Source organism: Silurus meridionalis, chromosome 25 (genome assembly GCF_014805685.1).
Source record: "Silurus meridionalis isolate SWU-2019-XX chromosome 25, ASM1480568v1, whole genome shotgun sequence".
NCBI lineage: Eukaryota > Metazoa > Chordata > Actinopteri > Siluriformes > Siluridae > Silurus > Silurus meridionalis.
The window spans coordinates 7,631,921-7,655,228 of record NC_060908.1 but is presented as its reverse complement, the minus strand read 5'-3'; the positions used below and the strand labels follow the sequence as shown (position 1 = coordinate 7,655,228).

The 23,308-nt window shown below is 38.2% G+C and overlaps 1 protein-coding gene across 2 annotated transcripts; it reads left to right on the top strand.

Moving 5' to 3' along the window:
• Window positions 1-2,010: 2,010 nt before the first annotated feature.
• On the top strand, window positions 2,011-21,893 carry ankfy1 (ankyrin repeat and FYVE domain containing 1). Of its 2 annotated transcripts, none has more exons than XM_046839141.1 (25): window positions 2,011-2,100; window positions 6,930-7,137; window positions 7,409-7,527; window positions 7,854-7,989; window positions 8,883-9,006; window positions 9,794-9,943; window positions 10,615-10,780; window positions 10,974-11,178; window positions 11,447-11,515; window positions 11,601-11,800; window positions 11,892-11,989; window positions 12,236-12,446; window positions 12,534-12,632; window positions 12,750-12,903; window positions 13,808-13,976; window positions 15,194-15,312; window positions 15,474-15,630; window positions 15,770-15,970; window positions 16,547-16,723; window positions 17,461-17,608; window positions 18,216-18,306; window positions 18,386-18,510; window positions 19,171-19,317; window positions 19,443-19,533; window positions 19,631-21,893. In XM_046839141.1, exons 1-25 carry the CDS (start codon window positions 2,079-2,081, stop codon window positions 19,761-19,763), a joined length of 3,519 nt encoding a protein of 1,172 aa, XP_046695097.1. In that variant the 5' UTR covers window positions 2,011-2,078; the 3' UTR covers window positions 19,764-21,893. The 2 variants fall into 2 exon arrangements, with proteins under 2 accessions (XP_046695097.1, XP_046695098.1); XM_046839142.1 differs by lacking the exon at window positions 2,011-2,100 and adding an exon at window positions 5,235-5,304.
• Window positions 21,894-23,308: the final 1,415 nt, after the last annotated feature.

Sequence of the window (23,308 nt, the reverse complement as noted above, 5' to 3'; positions counted from 1 at the left end):
AAATATTCTTGTAAATGTTTTAAATTAATTACGGTGTTTTAATTGCCTAAATCATCAGGACACCAAACAGAACCTTTGCTATGTTTCCACAGGGACGGGTAATGAGGTGATACCGGAAAAACATTACAATAAGAGAATTTGTTTTCGATGTAAATTAATTTAAATAAAAGAAGACATTTCGAGCTCTCTATTCTTGTGTTATGTCTGTGAGGTAAATATTTACTGAGATTTAGGTTGTTTTATTTGTGTCTGTGGAGAGATGAACAAGATGACGGAGAGCGCACCCTGTATGTTTCTTTATTTTACAAAAGCACAGCATTTTGATGTTATGAATGTATACACACAAAATAAAAGTAGAAGCTTTACAGATTCGAATGATTTATTGCTCTTATCTAATAAACTTGTTTCTAATCCTCAACATCTACAGCTCTGCTACCTTCAGCTCCACCTCCTGTCTTTTACTCAATGCCACTGTCTCTAAACCATACAACAACGCAGGTCTCACTACAGTCCTATAAACTTTTCCTATGACTCTCGCAGATACCCTTCTATCACAAATCACTCCTGTCACTCTTCTCCACCCACTCCACCCTGCCTGCACTCTCCATTTCTTCGTACTGTCATCCGCAAACATCATAGTCCATGGAGACTCCTGTCTGACCTCGTCCGTCAACCTATCCATCACCACTGCAAACAGGAAAGGGCTCAGATCCGATCCTTGATGCAGTCCAACCTCCACCTTGAACCAGTCTGTCGTTCCTACTGCACACTTCACTGCTGTCACATTGTCCTCATACATGTCCTGCACCACCCTCACATACTTCTCTGACACACCTGACTTCCTCATACAATACCACAACTCCTCTCTCGGCACCCTGTCGTATGCTTTCTCTAAATCCATAAACACACAACGCATGTTCTTCTGTCCTTCTCTATACTTCTCCATCAACATTCTCCAAGCAAATAATGCGTCTGTGGTGCTCTTCCACGGCATGAAGCCATACTGTTGCTCACAGATGGTCACCTCTTCTCTCAGCCTGGCTTCCACTACTCTTTCCCATAACTTCATGGTGTGAAGGATCAACTTAATTCCCCTGTAGGTACTGCAGGTCTGCACATCTCCCTTATTCTTAAAAACCAGTACCAGCACACTCCTCCATTCCTCAGGCATTCCTGCTGTTAAACAATCTGGTTAAAAACTCCACTGCCATCTCTCCTAAACATCTTCTACTGGTATGTCAGCTGGTCCAACCGACTTTCCACTCTTCATCCTCTTATCGCTATGAAAAGAAAAATAGATTAAAACTAAAGTAACAAGTCTGTTTTGAAAAGCTGAAAAGTAGAAAGTACAGATATTTGTGTAAAAATGTAATGAGAGAAAGTAAAAAGTTGCCCGAATTATATATAATAATAATATATAATAAATAGACGGATGATCCGCGGTGGCGACCCCAAATGGGAGAATGAAGAAGAAGAAGGAAATAGAATTATGTAGTTCATCTCACGAGTTCTATGCTCCAAATTGTTCGCCCCATTGTCACGTGACTCCCATATACGCTGTGCAGGTGATTAAAGGTACGAAATGAACTAAATGTTTTCGTTTATTATGATGAACGAGATTTAAAAACAAGTCACTAAAATAATACGATCTTCACTATACTAACGAGGATCACAACAACATGGTTACACAAAAACGAATAAAATAATTAAGTATACAATAAGTTACAATGGAACACAATTCATTTTGTAACGCGCGAGCTTCACTGTTCTTACCCCACGCGCGCGCGCTCGTGGGTTCTTGGCTTTGTTCTGCCGATAGGTTTCTCACCACTGGAAGATCAACACATTATTTATTGAACATTTGGAGGTGAAACTCATACATTATACATTAAAAAAGTGCTTCTTGGAATGGGCACTAATAACCTCCACGGTTACCATAGCAACGAACCAAACAGTGAAAGTTCTGACCAGCGGTTGACTTGCTCCAACCCTCACCAATCACAAGAGGAACTAGACTAGAAGTCTATACGGATTCTCTCGGATAGACTATTTATTCGGTCTCAACCAGATCATTTTACATGATTGGACACGGTACTTCAGGTAAACATTTAATGTTGTGAGCGAAACGTTGTCTTAATGTCACAATCTTTTATAACTATTTTTTTTATAGCTAGACTTAAAAAATACGTGTTCTTATTTTCTTGTTATCACGACTTTCTCGCGATCTAAACATAAAAATGGTTTCCTCGTGATTAGTACTTATGTGCACCTTGTGTTCGGCATAAGCTCATGTTCTTACAGGCAGCATCATGGATAACGTGAACGCGCCGGTGCGGGTGCGTGGAGAAAATAAAGTCGTAATAACAGGAAAACTATATATATATATATATATATATATATATATATATATATATATATATATATATATATATATATATATATATATAATTTTTTTTATTTTTTTTTATATCGACATCACAATTATACGGTGGCCGAGAAGTGCAAAACACTAACAAATTCGAAAGCAAAATAACGTGCAAAAACAAATGAACAAATGTAAAAAACAAATTAAGAAATTCGGAACAAATAAACAAATCCAAAGACAAAATAAATCCACAAACACATTAACAAATCCGAAAACACAAGGACAATTTAGACAAACCGGAAAAGGAGGGTATAGTTTGGGAATGGAACACTTACCGATCATTGGACGAGACACCTGTCATTCAAGATATACAGAATATACATATACATTTCGGATTATTTCATTTGTTTTCGGATTTGTTCATTTTGTTTTTTTGCATTTGTTCATTTGTTTTCGGATTTGTTCATTTTGTTTTTTTGCATTTGTTATTTTGTTTTCGGATTTGTTAATTTGTTTTTGCATTTGTTCATTTTGTTTTTGCATTTGTTATTTTGTTTTCGGATTTGTTAATTTGTTTTTGGATTTGTTATGTTTTTGGATTGTTAATTAGTTTTTGCATTTGTTATTTTCCTTTCAGATTTGTTAATTTGTTTTGGTTGTTTATTTCGTTTTTGCATTTGTTATTTTGTTTTTGGCTTTGTTCATTTTGTTTTTTGCATTTGTTATTTTGCTTTCGGATTGTTAATTTGTTTTCGGATTTGTTTATTTCGTTTTTTGCATTTGCTATTTTGTTTTTGGCTTTATTCATTTGTTTTTGGATTTGTTATTTTGTTTTCGGATTGGTTAATTTGTTTTGGATTTGTTATTTTGTTTTGGATTGTTAATTTGTTTTCGGATTTGTTCATTTTGTTTTTTTGCATTTGTTATTTTGTTTTCGGATTGGTTAATTTGTTTTCGGATTTGTTCATTTTGTTTTTTTGCATTTGTTATTTTGTTTTCGGATTTGTTATTTTGTTTTCGGATTTGTTATTGTGTTTTGCACTTCTCGGCCACCGTACAATTAGGTCCTGATGAAAAGAAAACAATTCATTGCCTTGGCCCTCTCGGTCCCCACACCCAATTAAACAAAAAGATAGTATATGACATCTCTTAGACTTGGAAGAATTACTGATGATTTAAAAGCTGCTTTAATAAAAAGAGAAAGTTAAGTTAAATGGTATGCCAGTTATGTAAAAAGGAAGAAAATGATAGTAACTGAAATAATATATTTCCTGTTAGATATTGTAATATTTGCTCCATGACCATTTGTTACATAAATATAACTATGAAATAAATAATACACGAAAGAACACTTCCTACTTGCTTCCGCGCTACCTTAATATTAAAACCACTGAAAATTAAGATAAAATCAATAAGAAACCCTAGTTGGTTGAAGTAACTTCCTGTTGAACATGTGATTTGTGGAATATTTCAAATATTTTATATTGGTGATGGGGTAAGAAGGTTGAGTAAATGTTATGGGGAAATAAAATGTACATTTTTCTTACCCTGTAACTGATGAATTATGAGAAGGTGTTCAAGCATGAGTGGCTATGTGGATACACATATTAATGCATAAATAAGATTTGAAGTATCTGTATTAAAATCATTATATATATATATATATATATATATATATATATATATATATATATATATATATATATATATATATATATAACTGTAAATATAACTATAACTGTAAATATTGTGCTTATCTATGTTATCCAAGTGCTTATTTTTTATAAATTAGTAATTATTATATTATATATTATATATTATAATATTATATATTATTATAGTATCCATTATTGAAGACATGGATTGTAAAAGTAGCAATGGAAGAATTCAAGTGTCCTGTCCAGAGGCCTGTGATCAGTCCCCAATGAACTAGAACACTGCAATTAGTATAAATGCTCTTGTGACTGAATGACCACAAATTCCACCTGCAACACTGAAGAAATAGTGAAAAACCTTGCCATAAATTGGTTTTATATAATAAAAGCAAAAAAAGGACACCATTTTGGAAAAGTATTTTCCAAAATCACATATAGGTGTGTTTGACAATCACAGGACCATCACATTATTATTATTATATTATAACAAATGGCATAACAGTATTTATATTATATTTAATCCTGGGCACTTTAAATGGATAGGTTTGAACTTCAATCAGTGTAAATTGTATAAACATAGCCTTAGATCCAACTGTAGATTTTATGAAATGGACACATCAGCACTTTTTTCTTCTCTTCATCATGGTGTCCCGAATATTCGAATTTACCATCATTTACATTAAATCTGTATTTTATACATTTTAGAGACAGCTTTGTTAGGGATTTGGATTTAGGGTACTTGATTTTTTGTATTTTTTATATATATTAAAAAAAAAACATTCATACCTCTGTCCATTTCAAATGCTAGACAAATATGTACATTTATTAAAGATGTGACACATTTTTGCACATCTCTTTATTAATAGATATAAAATTAACGTGATTATAATATCAAACATATGACATTTTATAAACAAATAATAGTCTGCTTTCAAGCCAGAGTGAAGAACAATGTTAAATAGCCCCAGTGTAATAAATATGATCTATTAAATCTATATTAGATTAAAAAAATAATAATACAAATAAAATTGATCAGTGTACCAACATTAGTCTGTATTTTTTTATTTATATATTTGGCATATTTTTGTATTGATATCTGGTAATGATCATAGCTGCAAAATTTACTTGACCTGATATAAATTTACAACAAAAAAATAATATCCCTCCTAAACCCCCAACCCCTCCCCCTCCCGAGTGTCTCAGTCCTCTCGCGATACTCAGCCTGCGGTTTCGCGTCTTCTCGCGAGATCGCACCAGCTAGTCGCGGATCCAACATGGCGGAAGGTATGAAAATGAATTCTTACCTATTTCCCCCGTCAATTTTTTCACATTTTAAACATAACATTTCATTTTGCCGCGACTTAACTCGCCAGTGAATACGTGAATATATTTACACCGTGGTTTTGTGATAAAGAAAACGTTTGCATGGACTAGCACAATATTGCGTGTGGGGTTTTTTTGGTCCGTGAGTGAGCTGGTGGTGGGTTGGGCGGTGGTTGTAGTCTAAATTAAACGAGAAAATACAAAATGAAGCATTTGACATGGACATTTTGGGGCAACCTGCTGTATACGGTTTGTGTTAAAGTCTTTTCTGTGGCAGTATGAGCCTGTCAGATGACGGGAGTGGCCTTGTAGCTGACCCCTAGCTGAAATAGTGGGATATCAACAATTGTCATTAGGTCGCGGCACCTAACGGGGAACCGTTTGGTGACTGGGGCTGAACCCCAAATGGCTCACTGTTGCTTATTTAGTGCACCACATAGGGAGTGATCACCTGCGCTTTATACTAAATCTTACGCTCCTTAGTGCGTCTTTACGCGTCTTAGTTGTGGGGGAGACACTACTGTCATTTTGCCTCGTGTGATCACGTGATGGGTGTCCTAACACTTCTGTCTTATCTGTTAGACCAGAGACTTGCGACAGTTTTCTTTGTCAGACCGAAACTTTTGGCACCCAGACTGCATTTTACAGTTTCATAGTTGTGTCCCCTGTGTTTTTAAAGCTTTTATACTGCTTTATTGTGCAGAAACAGAGCACCTGACTCTTTTGGGAAGAAAGAGAAATGTCTTGGATAAATCACCTGGATTAAGTCTCATTATAAAGATCAGAAAGATTACTGGGAGAATTCGTCGGCTGTAATTAGTCAAAGCTGTGCTGTTTAGTATGCAGCATTTCTGTAAGATCCATGTCGGTTTTACTTGAGCGTTTATTGTTCCCCCTGGGAAGACACAGTCATGTGGTTTGGAGTAACTCGTGCACCAATCACCACGAGCGCACTCAATCCACCAGCCAGTGCAAAGTGTCTCCTGTGCCTTTCTTGGAAATGACAAGCTCTTATACGGCGGGATGGTAAAGAGGAAGGAAGCTCGGCCTGCAGAATTTCTGCTAAGCTGTCAGATTCCAAAGTCGCCTCTGGAGAAGTGAGGGCATTGAGGGTGTGGGTGTTTCATCATGATTTCTAGAGGGGTAGGAATTCGGGCTGATCTCAGCTGTCTATGGTGAAGCTGTGAGATTTTTTCCTAAATCTGTATTGTCATAATGATAGTTGGGAAATAGTAAAAGTTACATTCAAAGTTTCCATTAAATTCAGTTGCAGTTAGTCCCTCTAGGAAAGGTTGTGTGCATGATCAGGAAGCCGCTTCCAGTTTGCTGCCTCAGCATGTTTGTCTCCTTTCAGTTTTATTTTAAATTATGAAACTCTGGTCATAACGATTTCCTCGTTCTGTTGTAGGCATTTCTTTCGGCTTTCTGGGTACTTTTCTACGCTTGTGTGTGTCTATGCATGCGTATGTTCCTATGAAACTCTGTCTCTTTGTCTCTGGGTGTCGCTGCATTTGTACACCTCGTTACTGCTTTTGGCTCACCCACTGCCCTGCTTTTCTTCAATCCTCTCTCCCCTCATTGTGCAGAGGAGGTGCAGAAACTGCAGAAGCACCTGTCCCTGCTGCGGCAGGAGTACGTCAAAATGCAGCAGAAGCTGGTGGAGACGGAGAGGAGGTGCTCCCTGCTGGCGGCGCAAGCCTCCGGTCACGGCCTCACTTGCTCACAGCTCAGTGACTCGTTCATCAGCCGCCTGCTGGCCATCGTCGCTGAGCTCTATCAACAAGACCATTACAGGTGCATACAGAGAGCTGTAGATGTTAACATACAATGGTTAAATGTAAAGAGACTATATTTGGATGTGGCTATAAGTCCATGTGTCTGTTAAATGCTTTGTTTGTGATAGTAAACTAGTCTCTGGTTATTTTAGAACATATGTCAGTTTATATTATATTCATATTCTGTGCTGCTTCTGCATTAATTTAGCTTTAAAACCCTCCAAACTTCATGATGTTTGACTGCTCATCTGGAGCTTTGTGTGAGTGTGAACTGTGGTGTCATGTTGCAGTGATCTGAAGGTGAAGATCGGACAGGAGCAGCTGAGCGCCCATAAGTTTGTCCTGGCAGCACGCAGTGATGCCTGGAGTCTGGCCAACATGGGCTCCACGTCTGAGCTTGACCTATCAGGTGAGAATCATTGAGGTTTTATGATTTTCCTCAGCATGCAGTACACCATGAAACTACACATTTATCAAAACTCTTAGTTTTTGTGGGTGGGGCCAGAGCAGGTTAGACTCCACCCAGTGTATGTTTTGTTCCGAGGCACTGGGTACTCGACTAATTATCCAGATTCAAACCGGTCATCATCTGTCAATGGAAAGTTTATAAACATCTTTCAAGAACCAGAAAGTTTCAAATCTGACCCGGAAAGCCGAAAGTCCGTTTGCTGCCTAGCATTGTTTCTGCTGCAGGATCTTTTTTCTCCTTTTTCAATAAATGTCTCTCGTCTTCAGATGCCAAGCCAGAGGTTGCCATGGCGATGCTGCGCTGGACTTACACAGATGAGCTGGAGCTGAGCGAAGATGACACTTTCCTCATTGACCTGATGAAGCTGGCCAACCGCTTTCAACTGTACCTTCTACGAGAGAGGTGGGCACACAGAGTGCATTTTTTCAGACGCGTTTATAAATGAGACCTCAGAGCAGTCCAGAGTTTAGCGGTCCGTGATATTGGGCTGTGGGGAAACACAGTGCCTCGATGCTTTTTCGTATCTGAATTGCTCGAGTTACTTCGTTTCAAAACAGCTGTAGCAGTGATGATAATATTAAAGGTGTAGTAATTAACAATGGTAAAATAAAATTAAAAATAAATAGGTTTTAGAAAAAAAACTGTGATTGGCTGAGGTTGCTATATACATGTCATGGCTTATTATTTTATTTTTCATCTTATTTTTCTTTCTGTGTGGAATCCATTCATTATATATAATGTATGTATTCTACACAGAAAAAGTAATTGAAAAAATTACTTAAAAAAAAAAATGCTAAGGAAAATGTATTTTCATTGTTATTGCAGTTCAGATCACAGGAAGTAGTGGAATGTATGTAAAGGAAGTGGTCACTGAGTGGGAAAGATATAGGACAATCAGATCATGAGTTCAAATCTCACCATATATAAAGAGTGAAGCTCCTTTAATGACTAATACTATAAAAGTGACCAGAAGGAGAGACCTATAAGTAATAGCTTCCCTCGTGCATAGTTACTGTTAAAATGAGGAAAATACAAAAACATTTCTAGAAACATACATATATATTTTTTGTATAACAAATAGCTTTTTTTTATATCTGACACGGTCTTTGAGTTGACATCTGTTTTAGTCTCATTGTTGAAAAAAAAGTACTTCTGCCTCCATTAACATATGTACTTCTCTACTGAAAAAAACAAAAGCAGATGCCAAAAATCAGCTTTACCACATCATGCTGGCATATAAATTCTGTGTATTGTTTAACATTATTCTAATGGTTTATTGCGCTTCAATTTTATAGATGTGAGAAAGGAGTGATGTCATCAGTAAACGTGAGGAACTGCATTCGTTTTTACCAGACGGCCGAGGAGTTGGACGCTGCAACGCTGATGAACTACTGCGGTGAAATCATCGCTAGCCATTGGGTGAGTCAGATGGCCATGAGTCATTAACACCAAGTCTCCAGCTTCAGATCATCATTAACGCAGTGTAGGGGTCAAGCAATGTGTCCAGCAGTGCTTTTCAAGCTCATATGTCTATATTCTCTCTGAGCCTGAACATATCACAGGATTCTTCCCAGAACACGTATTGAAACGATCTGTTTCTAAAAAATAAAAAAGGAATTGCAAAATAATGTACCTTAAACAAAGGAAAAACTTTTCCCCCTCTGCAGGATCATTGATTTTGCCATTCAGTAAGGCTGCCCTGCTTCTCTGTTGTCTTTGTGAGTCAGTGGCTGATGGTAATTTCTGTTCCCACAGCAGCATGAAGCAAATTTAGATGAAGAACTGTCCTTGGTATTCAGGGCATCATTTATGCTTCCTTAAATTCTCCCAAATCCCTATGGAGCATGCTTACTGATCCTCAAGGTGATTTTCATGAATAGGTCACAGAGGCAGACAGTAATTATATGCTCATGTTGGAGCTGCAGATTCAGTCTCTTTCTCTGCACTTATTTCCACCTACTTGTGTGTGTGTGTGTGTGTGTGTGTGTGTGTGTGTGTGTGTGTGTGTGTGTGTGTAATTACATACAAGGCTAAGCCAGGGTATCACTGGGCTGTTTATTTACTACACTATGCCATGTTTTAGTTCATCTTGTGTAGAAACAGATTTACGTTCCCTTATGAATATTGTACATCCAAGTGTATTATCCTTCCCACCATGTCCTTCCTGTCTCAAATAGAACAGGCATAACTCTGTGCTTTGTTGCAGGATGATCTGAGGAAAGAGGACTTCAGTACTATGAGCGCTCCACTGCTGTATAAGATGATCAAATCCAAGACCGAGTTTCCTCTTCACAAAGCCATTAAAGTAGAAAGAGAGGACGTGATGTTCCTGTATCTTATCGAGATGGATGCTCAGGTGGGTCAACCATAAACCTGCAAAAAAATGTTATTGTTGAAAAACGAATTAGATTGGTACACTCCAACTACTCAAATATGTTCCATCTCACACACACACACACACACACACACACACACACACACACACACACACCCATTCCCCCCTTCAAAACAAATTAATTTCCAAATAATGTATCAGAAATGAATTATAAGAAATTAAATTAAATTTTTTATTTTTTGTAGATTAAATACAATTACAAATACAATTTCACACACAACTACTGACAATACAAAAGAAAGATTTAATTTATATAGAAATATCAGAAAAATAAAAAGATAAGATCGGAGTTGTATATGATATAAAATACAGATGTGTGTGCAGTATGTGCAATACTTGTAATATTATAATAATAATAATAGTAATAATAATATTAATGTGTAATAAGTATAATATAATCCAATAATACTTGTAATGTAATAAATTACAATAATACTTGCAATACAATACTTAATCATTTAATAAATTAATAAATACTTAAAAAATGTTTATTTACTTAGATATAACAGTCTAGACATGTTGCAGTGTAAAATGTATAGTGTTTACATTTCAATTATTTCCGTTTTTGTGCTTTTGTGGACTGTTGTTCAATCAGAGTGAATTCTGGGATTTATTTTATTTTTCCCTCTCAGCTGCCAGGAAAGCTGAATGAGCTGGACAATAACGGAGATCTGGCTCTGGACCTGGCCTTATCCCGAAAACTGGAGAGCATTGCCACCACCTTGGTCAACAACAAAGCAGACGTGGACATGGTCGATCAGAGCGGCTGGAGTCTCCTGCACAAGGCCATCCAGAGAGGTGTGTGGCACCGTTGCCTTAAAACGTGATTCGTTTTACTTTCTGATAGTAAAGGCAAGAACAAAAACATATGTCAACCCCTCCAAGAATGCTTTTTTTTGTTGTTGTTATTTTTTGTCATTTTTCATTCCACTGTGCATTTAATTGATTATAAACTACATGTAAATATTTGTCTGCCTGTGTGTGGCTTCAGGAGATGAGTTCGCTTCTACCTTCCTGATCCGCCACTCAGCCCAGGTGAACGCTGCTACAGTGGGGGCAGTGGAGACGCCGCTGCACCTCGTCTGCTCCTTCAGCCCAAAGAAACACAGTGCTGATGTAATGAGCGGTATGGCTCGCATTGCAGAGGCACTGCTCAAAACCGGCGCCAACCCCAACATGCAAAACAGCAGAGGACGGTGGGTAACGTCGTATAGATCAGAACTAAGTCTCTTTTTTGTTTTGTTTGATGCAGCCCTGTGTTCTTCGGTTTTGGTGACAGAAGCTCCCCAGTTGCACATTTAAAATAGATTAATAAAATCATAAAAAGAGAATAAAAAAGTTATTACACATTTTTTATAAAGGAAAATAAATCAAGAGTATTATTGCACAGAAAAATAAATAAATAAAAAGTAGTGGTATTGCACATATTTAAAGTGGTCTTTATTTTTATGTACATTTTTTTAGAACACCTTTACATGAAGCAGTGCTGTCAGGAAATGATCATGTATTCAACCAGCTCCTTCAGTGCAAACAGTAAGCAAAACATTTCTTCAAGTAAAAATGAATATGTTAAACTTTTATTTTAAAATAATATTTTAATGTCTTTATTAATGTTAAGACTGGACTTGAATCTGAAAGACCATGAAGGGAATACTGCTCTGTGGCTGGCCCTGCAGTACATTACAGTAGCATCTGATCCTTCGATCAACCCCTTCGATGATGAAGCTCCTGTAGTTAACGGCACCTCATTTGATGAGAACAGTTTTGCGGCTCAACTGATACAAAGAGGAAGTGATCCCAATTCTCCGGACGCCTCTGGTAAGGACTTGTATACTTCATTCACGGCCATGCATTCTTAAAACATCAGTACTTTTGATCTTAAACTTAAATTTATTTATTTTTATTTTAGGAAATTGTCTCATTCAGAGAGCAGCCCTTGCAGGAAGTGAGGCAGCTGCCATCTTTCTGGCTACCCATGAATCAAAGGTCAATCATACCAATAAATGGGTGAGTGTTTCTGAATAAAGAATAAACAATAAACAATTTTGGCCATGACTGTATGTGGATTTCTTGGCGAAAAAAAAAAAGATGTGCCATTCCGATTTACATTGGATTGATATATTCTCAGTTTAAATGACCTGTTATTTCTTTGTTGCTTTCTTCTGTTGAGTGGTGTGCAAAGGTTTTTTTGTCTCTTGTAAATTGGAACAAATGCCCCCTTGTTAACTCTCGTGCCCTCTGTTCTCTCCGTAGGGAGAAACCCCCCTGCACACTGCATGCCGCTGCGGATTAGCAGCTCTGACGGCTGAGCTTCTGCAGCAGGGGGCCAATCCCAATCTACAAACCCACACTGCCTTCCCTGACGCAGGGGACCGGAGCCATGGCGTGTCTTTACAGAGCCCTCTGCATATGGCTATCAGTCACAACCATCCCGACGTGGTGTCTGTCATACTAGAGCAGAAAGGTACTATTGGTCCTTGGTTCTGTTGTTGATTATAGGGAATGCATTATTATAGGAATAGTTGTTTCATTTTTCTTTTCTGTATCGCAGCCAATGCTCTCCATGCCACCAACAACCTACAGATCATCCCAGACTTTAGCCTTAAGGATTCCTTGGACCAGACTGTGCTTGGACTTGCTCTCTGGACAGGTGCTACTTAATGATATTACTTTTTTTTTAATCTATGGATTAGTAACAAATGACCGTGATTATCTAGGTATAATATATTAATAATGATCGTTGTTATTAATTTTTTATATTTTCCAGGAATGCACAACGTTGCTGCTCAGCTCCTGGGCTCAGGGGCAGCTATTAATGACACTATGTCAGATGGCCAGACTCTTCTCCACATGGCCATTAAGAAACAGGATAGCAGGAGTGCTCTTTTCTTGCTAGAGCACCAGGCAGACATCAATGTAAGGTATGTTACTTCAAGGAACCGAAAGGGATATTTGTATTATCTAAAAGATTCATTCCTCTGGATTTATCCTTAAGGCTTTTTATTTTCAGATTATTATAATACCATGTAAATAAATATTAATATATTACAGAAATCTGGTCTTCAGGTGTAAACCAGTGTTCAAATTAGAATTATTTCGGAATTTTGCCAGTTAACAACTAAAAATGCGTACATTAGGTTTATTGTGTGAAATGTGTCTGCCACTTGAACTCCCAGAAGCATTTTTGTGGGCTCTTATCTGAGGTGCTTCTTGGTCTTCCCTACCTGTAACAGTCCTCGTGAGTTTCATCACAGCGTTTAATAGCATAATTTCTGCCGTAATATGGATCTGTACAACAGTTGTAGTAGTCAAGTCAAGTTTATTTCTTGAGGGCTTTTCAATGTATTTGAGACAATGGACATTGTCTCAAATACAGCTTTACAGAATTTAAGAATTAAGGTAAATTATGTGAATCTATCCCTGATGAGCAGCCTGGGGCAAGGAAAACCTCCCTTAGATGTTATGAGGAAGAAACCTTGAGAGGAACCAAACTCAAAAGAGAAACCCATTCACATTTATTTGATATCAAGAGTATGTTTATAAATCTTTCTAGTAGCACTAATAGGGCTATTGGCTTTGTAGTCACCATTTTCTCTACACAAGACAACAGCAGCAAGCACTTTTAGGAAGGCAAGAAATGTCACAAATGAACTTATGACAAGTCACAACTGTAAATTGAAAACCATTCCAGGTGACCAACTCAGGACTCTGATGAGAGAATGTCAGGAGTTTTCCAAGCTGTCATCAAAGCTAAATGTAGCTACTTTAGACATCTGTAACAGATAACTATTAATCTCCATCTTTTACTGTTCTCTCAACCCCCAGGACACAGGAGGGTCAGACAGCCCTGCAGCTGGCCATCAGTAACCAGCTCCCCCTGGTTGTGGACGCTATCTGTACTCGTGGAGCAGACATGTCGGTGGTGGATGAGAAGGGAAATCCTCCACTGTGGCTTGCCTTAGAGAATGGCCTTGAAGACATTGCATCAACATTGGTAAGGGGACCAGGAAATTGGTTGGGGTTTTCTATTGCAAAGGTTTCTCCATGTTTTGTCTTTTTGTGTCAGGTTGATTTGTGCTAAATGAAATATTTTTAAAGTCAAATATCGTACTTTTTACTCGACTACATTTTGCTAAGTCAATCACTCTGAAAGGGTAGAGCACGCGCTCCATTTTAAACTTGAGAGAGGTGGGGGTTGGGTGACGTCACATCAGTAAGGAAGAGCCGAGTCCGAATTAAAATTATGGATGCCAAAAAAAAGGTCTTATCCCGCAGGAGCCCAATTCAGAAAAAAAAGAGGAAAGGAGTAGGGGGGAAAATGTGCAAAAGATAAAGGTGTGTATGCAGCTCTTTCACTCATCTCATTATGAGGATAGTATAAGCTGAAGCATTTAATGAAATAGGCTAATAACTGTGTATCACTTACATAATGCTTTTACGCATAGAGCAGCAATATTTCTTTTAGCTGCATAACATTATAATTTATTGTATGTAGTTTATCATAATGTGTGTAGGGACCAACAAAACAATTACAGCCTGAGTAGTCTAGTTGGATTGTAGTTGAACAGCACTTATTGATTTGGTTACCTTTAATTGAGGTGATAATTTAAAAGGCTAATTTAAAATACATATAAGTATATAGATGTATCTTATGGCTACAATTAACCAAGGAGTTGTTTGGTTCTTGATTTTGATAAATTGTGCACACTGATGTGCAACATCTGCATTTGGGGTGATATTTATACATGAAAGGAAATTTTGGACTGCTCCTAGAATATGTTCTTACTCATCCAGTGATAGTACCTAAAGCAGAGAGGAGCTTTTTAGAGCTGAAACTAATCAACGGGGGAGACTTTGGGTCATGACGTATTTCACCCAAGGCGGCATTTAAACGAGAACCGCCATTGCTGCTCGGTGGTATCTGCTTATCAAGAACATGATTGTGTTCTTGATTATGCAAAGAGTCATGTGACAAAAATGATGACATTATAGCCATAATAAATTATAGTGCTTTGGATACTTAAGTACAAAGTTAAAGGCAAATATGTTTGGACTTTTACTCAAATGAAAGTTTAAAGGGAGCAGTTTTAAAGGGAGTAAATCTCAACTTTTACTCAAGCACATGCTCTGTGTACTTTGTCCACCACTGATTTTGTTAATTGAATTGACGTGAATCTGTTAAATATTTTGAGTTTTTTTGACTTCTGACAGGTTAGGCATGGCTGTGACTCGACATGCTGGAGTACGGGACACGCAGGGTGCCAACAAACATTGCTGCATAGAGCCATTGATGAGAACAACGAGGTCTCCGCATGCTTCCTTATACGCAGGTTTGCACAGATGCACTATATGGTGGTGTTCAGGATTTTCAATTGCAGTGTGCACCAGCTTTAGTATAAAATAGGCAACCCTTTCTTCAGATATAAAATAAAATAATTCCATGAATTCTATGTAAACTAAACCTACTCAACACTGACTATCCGTTTCTCAGTGGCTGTGATGTGAACAGTCCTCGGAGGCCTGGTCCTAACGGAGAGGGAGAAGAAGAGGCACGGGATGGTCAAACTCCTCTGCACCTGGCGTCCTCCTGGGGCCTTGAAGAAGTGGTGCAGTGCCTTCTGGAGTTCGGAGCTAATGTCAATGCACAGGTACTAAAACAGTGCACGTGTTTCTAACATTCTTATATAAACGTGTCAAAAACACTTTCCTGTGGTGTGTTTTCTTAGAAATGTATGTATTAAGATATTGGTGGCACATACCCTATTGTACACCCGCTCTGCTGTGTAGGATTCTGAGGGCCGGGCACCAATCCATGTGGCTATCAGTAACCAGCACAGCGTGATCATCCAGCTTCTCATTTCACACCCAGACATCCGTCTAAACCTGAGAGACCGGCAGAGCATGACTCCATTTGCCTGTGCCATGACCCACAAGAACAACAAAGCAGCAGAAGCCATCCTCAAAAGAGAGGCTGGAGCAGCCGAGCAGGTGGGATAGGCAAGAGGAAGGCAGATTGTGGATTGGATACATGTCTACTGGCGTCACACGTTTCTTATTTGTTGTTAGTGGAGAGTTAAAATTGCTATATCTGTGTAGAAAATATCTATTTACATTTCTATATGTATCTAATATCTATCCATTTTTTATGCAATGTTGATTTTTTTATTTATTTTTTTCAATGTTGAGGAATAAAATATAACAGTATATGCTGGTTTAGAAAAATAATCAATGACTGGATCATTTTTTCACTCTCAAGTTAATTATTGTCCAATACCAGCAAGCCCCTGAGATGTTTTATTTCTCTCCATACCCCAGCAGTTTATCAGCATTGACAAGAATGACTTTATAATTTGTATTTTTTATAATATTTTAATGTTGTGGAACCTCCACAAACCTTCGATTTGAAATGTACTTTAACCTTTATCAGAACTGCACTTATATAAACTTATGTAATGGTATAGTTTTCATATGAGCAATTTGGTTTATTCATTTGATTCTGATATCCAAAGTAAATTTTATTTCTCAAGTCTTTGGGTTTTGGGTTTCACACTTTTTTCTTTGCAGGTCGACAACAAGGGACGCAACTTCCTTCACATAGCTGTGCAGAACTCTGACATCGAGAGTGTTCTTTTCCTAATCAGCGTGCAGGCAAACGTTAACTCCAGAGTACAAGATGCAGCCAAACTCACACCACTGCATCTCGCTGTGCAAGCCGGATCTGAGATCATCGTGCGCAACTTGGTAAGTGCTACATGGCTACAGGTGTCAGTTTTCATATTTATTTATAACACAATGTGGTTTTAGGGGTTGCGTGTCATTAATCACTCGCTTGGTACGTAAAGGTGCATTGTGACTATGCATTGTAATTCCAAAACTTCCTGGCAATCAGCTTTCTTTAAATAATGTATCTAAAACAAATTCACTGCATGAACACCAGAGGTCGCAATTTGCACATGATTGACAGCCCCAGATCTAATTATATTTAATTTGGTTACAACAGCATGCTATAGTTAGCTTTCAGTAGTTTTATGCTGCGATCTACAGGAAAGCGTTCGCCGACCTCGGGCACTTCAGTCGACTTTGGGGTTCTATTCCAGTTCAAATGCCTCAGGCGCTTCTCAAAAGCTCATTATCTTTGTCTCTGATTTTCCTTACGTTAGAAACTGTTTATTTTATGGAATTTAGAGAGAATGTATGCATTTTTCTTTGAAGAATTTTTTGGAGACAAAAATGCACACTGTATTGCATTGCTTATCATTCAGAAATATTTTGAAATCAAATTTTCTGCATTCGAGTTTTGTTCAGAATATTCTGAGAATCAAATTGAATTGAATCGATTATATAGTTACCCCCCCGTGACATGCTTTCTATAGTCCAGATTTTGTACCCGTTTGCATGTGTTTGTGTCTTTGTGCAACTGTGATAATTGTGGTTTTATGATCGCTGTGTAATTCACGACTTTGCGTGTTTATTTTTAGCTGCTGGCGGGTGCTAAAGTGAACGAGTTGACTAAACATCGTCAAACGGCTCTACATTTGGCAGCGCAACAAGATCTGGCCACTATTTGCTCTGTGCTGCTCGAAAACGGCGTGGATTTCCCGGCTGTTGATGAGAACGGAAACAATGGTGAATATCTGTACTAATAAAACCTCATCAAATAATGTAGAATCATAGACGTGCACTATATGGACAAAAGTATTGGGACACCTGTTTACCAACCATGTGGGTTTTTTCCCCAAAACTGTTAACACAGAATTTAAGGCTTTTAATTATATAGGATGTCTTTATATGCGGTAAAAAAAAAAAATTGCCTTCGTTTCAGCTAGGAGGGGCAAACCTGTATGCATGACAATGCTTCTGTGCACAAATCTATCTTCATAAAGATATGGTTTATATGGACTGGAGTAAAAGATCTTGAGTGGATGCTTGAGAATTCTGACTTCTACCCTTTTGCATACCTTTGAATAATTAAAGGCTGCACCCCAGACCTCCTCACCCTAAATCAGTACATGACTTTAATAATGTCCTTGTGGCTGAATGAGGATTAATCTCCCCAAACATGCACCAAAATCTAGTGAAACACCTTCCCAGAAGAGTGGAGATTATCATAGAAGCAAATAGGGACTAAATGTGGGAGTGAATGTTCAAAAAGCACACAAACTTTAGTCCATATTGTGTAGATCCATTTAAGATTTGTTATTACTGTTAAAATCTTAACTTGTTTTTGTCTCAGCTCTGCACCTAGCTGTGATGCAGGGTCGCCTGAATAACGTCCGGGCTCTTCTCACCGAGTCAAACATCGACGCAGAAGCCTACAATCACAGGTACGCTTAGCATGAAAATGCACATTAACTGCCCTAAGGAATGCTTTTCATTTTGTTGATTTATGCTTCTCACCTCCAGGGGGCAGTCTCCAATGCATGTTCTTGGACACTACGGGAAAGAAAATGCAGCAGCCATCTTTGAGCTGTTCTTGGAATGCATGCCAGAGTATCCTCTGGATAAACCGGATAGTGAAGGGAATACTGGTTGGTGGTCTTGCATTTTCCTCACAAGTTTTGTGCAATATATTGATTTAATTGTTAATTATATATGTTTTTTAGTGCCTCAATCAGGGTGCATTGCAATTTCCTCAATTACCAGACATTATTTGTACATTAAAAAGATTTGAATAAGCAGCGTAGAATTAACTGTACTACTACTAGTTTTTTAATGGTTACTTCTGACATTAAAGAAATGCAGTGAGGAGAATCAGGGACAAGGACTTTACTAGAGACAGGGTTTATTTTATTCACATGCTTTTAAAACATCTTCCACAACTAGAACATTTGAAAAAGATTTTCCGATATTAAAGTGTCTAGTTTCAGAGAGCCTTTTCCCTGACAGTAAAAGATTTTTTGGGTGTAGTCGCCCATTTGCGTCATGATTCGGTGTTTTGTGCTTTTCTGCTCATCGTGGTTGTAACGAGTGATTGAGATTCCATAGCCTACAAGTCAATTTACACAGCCGGTTTATTCTCCTCCGAACGCTCTCATTGAGAAATTTCTGCCTGCATTGGGGAAACAATAGTGTTCGATCATAGCGCATGATAAACGCACAAAAATGCATAATAATGAGTTTCATATGTTTCTTCTGAAGGCATGATTTGAGATGATTATTCATTTCTTTTTTTATTTACTTCTCTTTAGTTCTGCTGTTGGCCTATATGAAAGGAAACGCTAATCTTTGTCGTGCCATTGTGAGAGCTGGAGCTCGTCTGGGTGTCAACAACAATCAGAGCATAAACATCTTCAACTACCAAGTGGCCACTAAGCAGCTGCTCTTCCGCCTTTTAGGTACAAAATCGACAAGTTTAGCATTTGGTGGATAACTATAGCTCTGTCTATTCATCTAAAATCGACCATCATGCTTCAGATCATTTTTAAAAATCTTTTTCTTTTGAATGCTATTTTTTCCCAAGATATGCTGTCCAAAGAGCCCCCATGGTGCGACGGCTCCAACTGTTACGAATGTACTGCCAAGTTTGGAGTCACTACAAGAAAACATCACTGGTATGTATTTGGAATGCACGAATCCAATTATCAAACTCGTATCTCTCGGAAGCTACATCTGTCCCTCTAAACCGATTCTTTCCTCTCGTCCCACTAGCCGTCACTGTGGCCGCTTGCTCTGCCACAAGTGCTCTATCAAGGAGATCCCCATCATCAAATTCGACCTGAACAAGCCAGTCCGCGTGTGCGATATCTGCTTCGACGTGCTCACTTTGGGTGGAGTTTCCTAACACACCGGGTGTAACACACACACACACACACACACACACACACACACTAAATTCGACCGTGCTTTAAAAAAAAAAAAAGGTAGGGAGGAGATAGAATGGACTAACTGTATAGACCACAACTTTTTACTACTATTACAGACATTTCTGAACAAAACAACTGTGTATGTATGTTCTAATACCAACATCTGTCAAGAAAAACGATGAAAGTAGTGCAGGAGTACTTGATTCTTGATGACCCTGTATTCAGTGAGGGGGGAAAAAAAGGAAAAAATCACCCTGAATGTACATAATATTTATAATCAATATTCCATCTTCAAAGGTGTAGAGGGTTTATTTTACGAGCGGCTTTTTTGGGGTAAATTTGGTGGACTCATGTCACGTGGTTGATCAGAAGGTTGAGGGTTTAAGCTGCCACTCTCAGGGGCCCTCGAGCAAGGCCCTTAACCCTCTGTGCTCCAGGGGGCGCTGTATCATGGCTGACCCTGCACTCTGACCCCATCACTGGGAAATGTGAATAATTGATTTCACTCTGCTGTATTGTACATGTGACAAGTGTTAAAACACCTTGCTTAGTTTTCTTTACCTTTAATTTGGTTTCTGTTTTTTTGTTAACCTAAAGAGAGTGATGGATCAGCGCTTTAGTCTGTCCAGCTCATTCACCTTCTCATCTATATACTTTGCTCCAACAGCTTTTTCATTCCTTTCATTTTTCTCACCACTCTAGAGAGAGACAGAGCAGATTCGACTCCTCACAGAAATTATGAAAAAACAGCACCACAATCTCTACATTTATTACATATCTACCCATGACGAGCAAATTAACTGTATTTCAGGGTGACATTTTCCTTTAACGGCATGGGCCAGGTCTGTCAAGTATGGAGAAGTTTGGACTTGTGCAGGGTATGGGGTCTGGACGAATGGAGTTAAGAAGCTCCGAAGTAATAAAACGCTATTGAAGTAGACCTAGTAGGTGTTGTAGGTGCCAGGCCCGGAGACAGAACCTGCTAATGTGGGACGGTGCAGAGGAAATTACTACAGATGTATAAAAATGAACGACAAATTTACATCTGTCATCTCAGTGTAAAACCGCACATAATACGTAGATTATTTCACTAGCGATCATGGAACAGGTAGGAATGAAGGATTATCCGTATAATCCGGATAATTAGCCATTCCTCTCAAAGCCTTAATTACGCTGGCCTGAGCGATGCTTTTTGTTTAGTCTTAAACAAAAGGCAATTTATAAACCTTTACTATTTTCTTGCACCTATCAAAACTATAGAGGGGAATTATCACCCTAAGAGCCTCAGAACACAAGGTTTAACTCGAAGTCAAGCACATTTCAGTATACGATTTTTACTTTGTCTTCTGTTATTCAACCTTAGTTGTGATCATTAATCAGTGAGCAATTTGCATATTAAATCGATTTTTTTTTTATTCTTCCATTAGCACTTTTTTTTTTCGTGAAACATTCACAGCTGAACAATGTCATTTTCTGAACCTGAACAAAAAGCAAAAAAAAAAAAAACGTTACTACTACCAAGTAAACAGAGGATTTAGGTGCAGAAGTCATGATGTTGCCGACTATGCATATATGCACGTTTATCATTTTAGCACTGTCTTAATCATTCTGATCACCGACGCATCCATTCCAGTTAATCTAGAACATATTTCTGAATTGTTGTTTTTTTGAAAAATGATTCTTCTTCTGAATCAGCTTTGTCTGATGTCACGTTAAGTTGAACGTATTATGTTTTTAAACTCTTCTGAAATTTTGAAAGGCTGCACTTTATCATACTTGATTTTGTTTTTGTTTCCTGATCGTGCAAAATCGAGAATGTTGCATTCAAGCTTGAAGAGTTCGCAGTCTATTCTAGGTTTTGTTCACTTGTACAGCTAATTGTATACTATTTTTGACCACTACAACTGTTTTGTACTTAAACGCAGGTTGTGCTTTTTTTTTTTTTTTGTTGCCTCTGTCCGATCTCTTATGCACACTATATTGTATCTGTATGCTCGGATATCTAGCCTGTCACTTCCTCTAGTATCCTTTTCAGAAAAAAATAAAGGGAGGACAAATTTACATTGAGGTCATCCAATGATTAAAAAGAAAAAAAAAATTTAATGAAAGTGAGTTGCATTGACTTTTCTCACTTGTTTACAAAGCGAAAGAGGGTCTTACTGCTTTTTATATAAACGTAGCCGATCGACTGATCACTAACTATCAGCGGAATATTAAAATAAACCAAATAAACAATGTCAACATTTGGTCATGTTTTAAAATCCTTCTCATATCCTTTGTAGCTTTCATATGGAACTAGATGATATCGGACATGTTGTTAATCCCTTGTAGTGGCTGATTATCAGAAGGGGTTATACAAAAGTATCAAAACGTTTCGAGACCAGCACAAGGCCGCACGCACAGTCACAGGAAGCACCGATCCTTTGGTGCGCCAAAAGACATCATCCTGTGTACACCAGCAGCTGTAAAAATCCTATTCTTACCACATGCATTACCACGTCTGCTATTCTGACTACGTGAGCGCACTGTCACCAAGGTCTCCACACGCTTGTTTCACTCGCCAGATTTGGCTCCTGCGGACTTCGCCCTCTTCCCGGACATGAAGCTCCAGATCAAAGGGCGCCGTTTTTTCGACACCATTGCGAGGATCCAGAGCGAATGGCAAAAGGCGCTTGACACGCTTCGAAAAGAAGACTTCCGGGACGCATTCCAGATGTGGCAGGAATGCTGGAAGAGCTTTATTACTGGGCAAGGGCGTGATATTGAAGGTGATTGTGTGTAAACGTAGATAAAGTAATTTCTTGTAATTAGAGCCAGTCTAGAAACGTTTTAATAATACCACCACATAGTAAGGCTATTGTTTCTACAGGAACGGGACATGTAGGGCAGACAGTCCACATGAGCTATTGCATTCAAAACGTGCTACAGTTTAATAAATAAATGATATTGTGAGGTTTTCTGTAAGGAGATGTTTATGTAACATTAATAGAAAGAGAGATTTCCCCTACTTTGAGTGGTTTAGAAAAAGGCTGATGTAGGATTATTTTATTTTTTTACACAAACGTCTCTAAAGTCTTCACAGCAGTTCTGCAGGTGCACAAGGGTTGTTGAGAGAGAGAGAGAGGTCAGAAACATCTGGAAGGCTTTGGTAACTCAATCACTCTTTACCTCTGTGGCGAGTGGAAAAGGCACCTGAGAACGCAGCCCAAACAGGCAGCTGAGTCAACACCCACAGGTAAAATCAGAGTGATCTCCTCCATGCTGACGTTTGATGAAAACACCAAACTAAATCGGCTGAAATATTTTAGTGGCATGACTAAGCGTTTTGCCTCTGCCTGTCATAATTCCCTGAATGAACATTTGAATGTATTTCGAATAAAATTAACAATAGGTGTAAATATTCTGATTGCGGGGGAAAAAAAAAAAAAAGCATGTTTATGAAGCAGCAGACTGCCCTGAGACAACTCTTGACAGTTTAAACAATACATAATATAAATGTGGCCAGGAGATTGGTCAAGCATCA

What these genes read in the sequence shown, in the direction of transcription:
- ankfy1 (XM_046839141.1), top strand. Translation starts at nt 2,079, where the DNA reads ATGATTGGACACGGTACTTCAG. An exon ending in TGGACTTGCTCTCTGGACAG is followed by an intron (nt 12,633 to 12,749) that starts GTGCTACTTAAT and finishes TATATTTTCCAG; the next exon opens with GAATGCACAACGTTGCTGCT. An exon ending in GAGCTAATGTCAATGCACAG is followed by an intron (nt 15,631 to 15,769) that starts GTACTAAAACAG and finishes TCTGCTGTGTAG; the next exon opens with GATTCTGAGGGCCGGGCACC.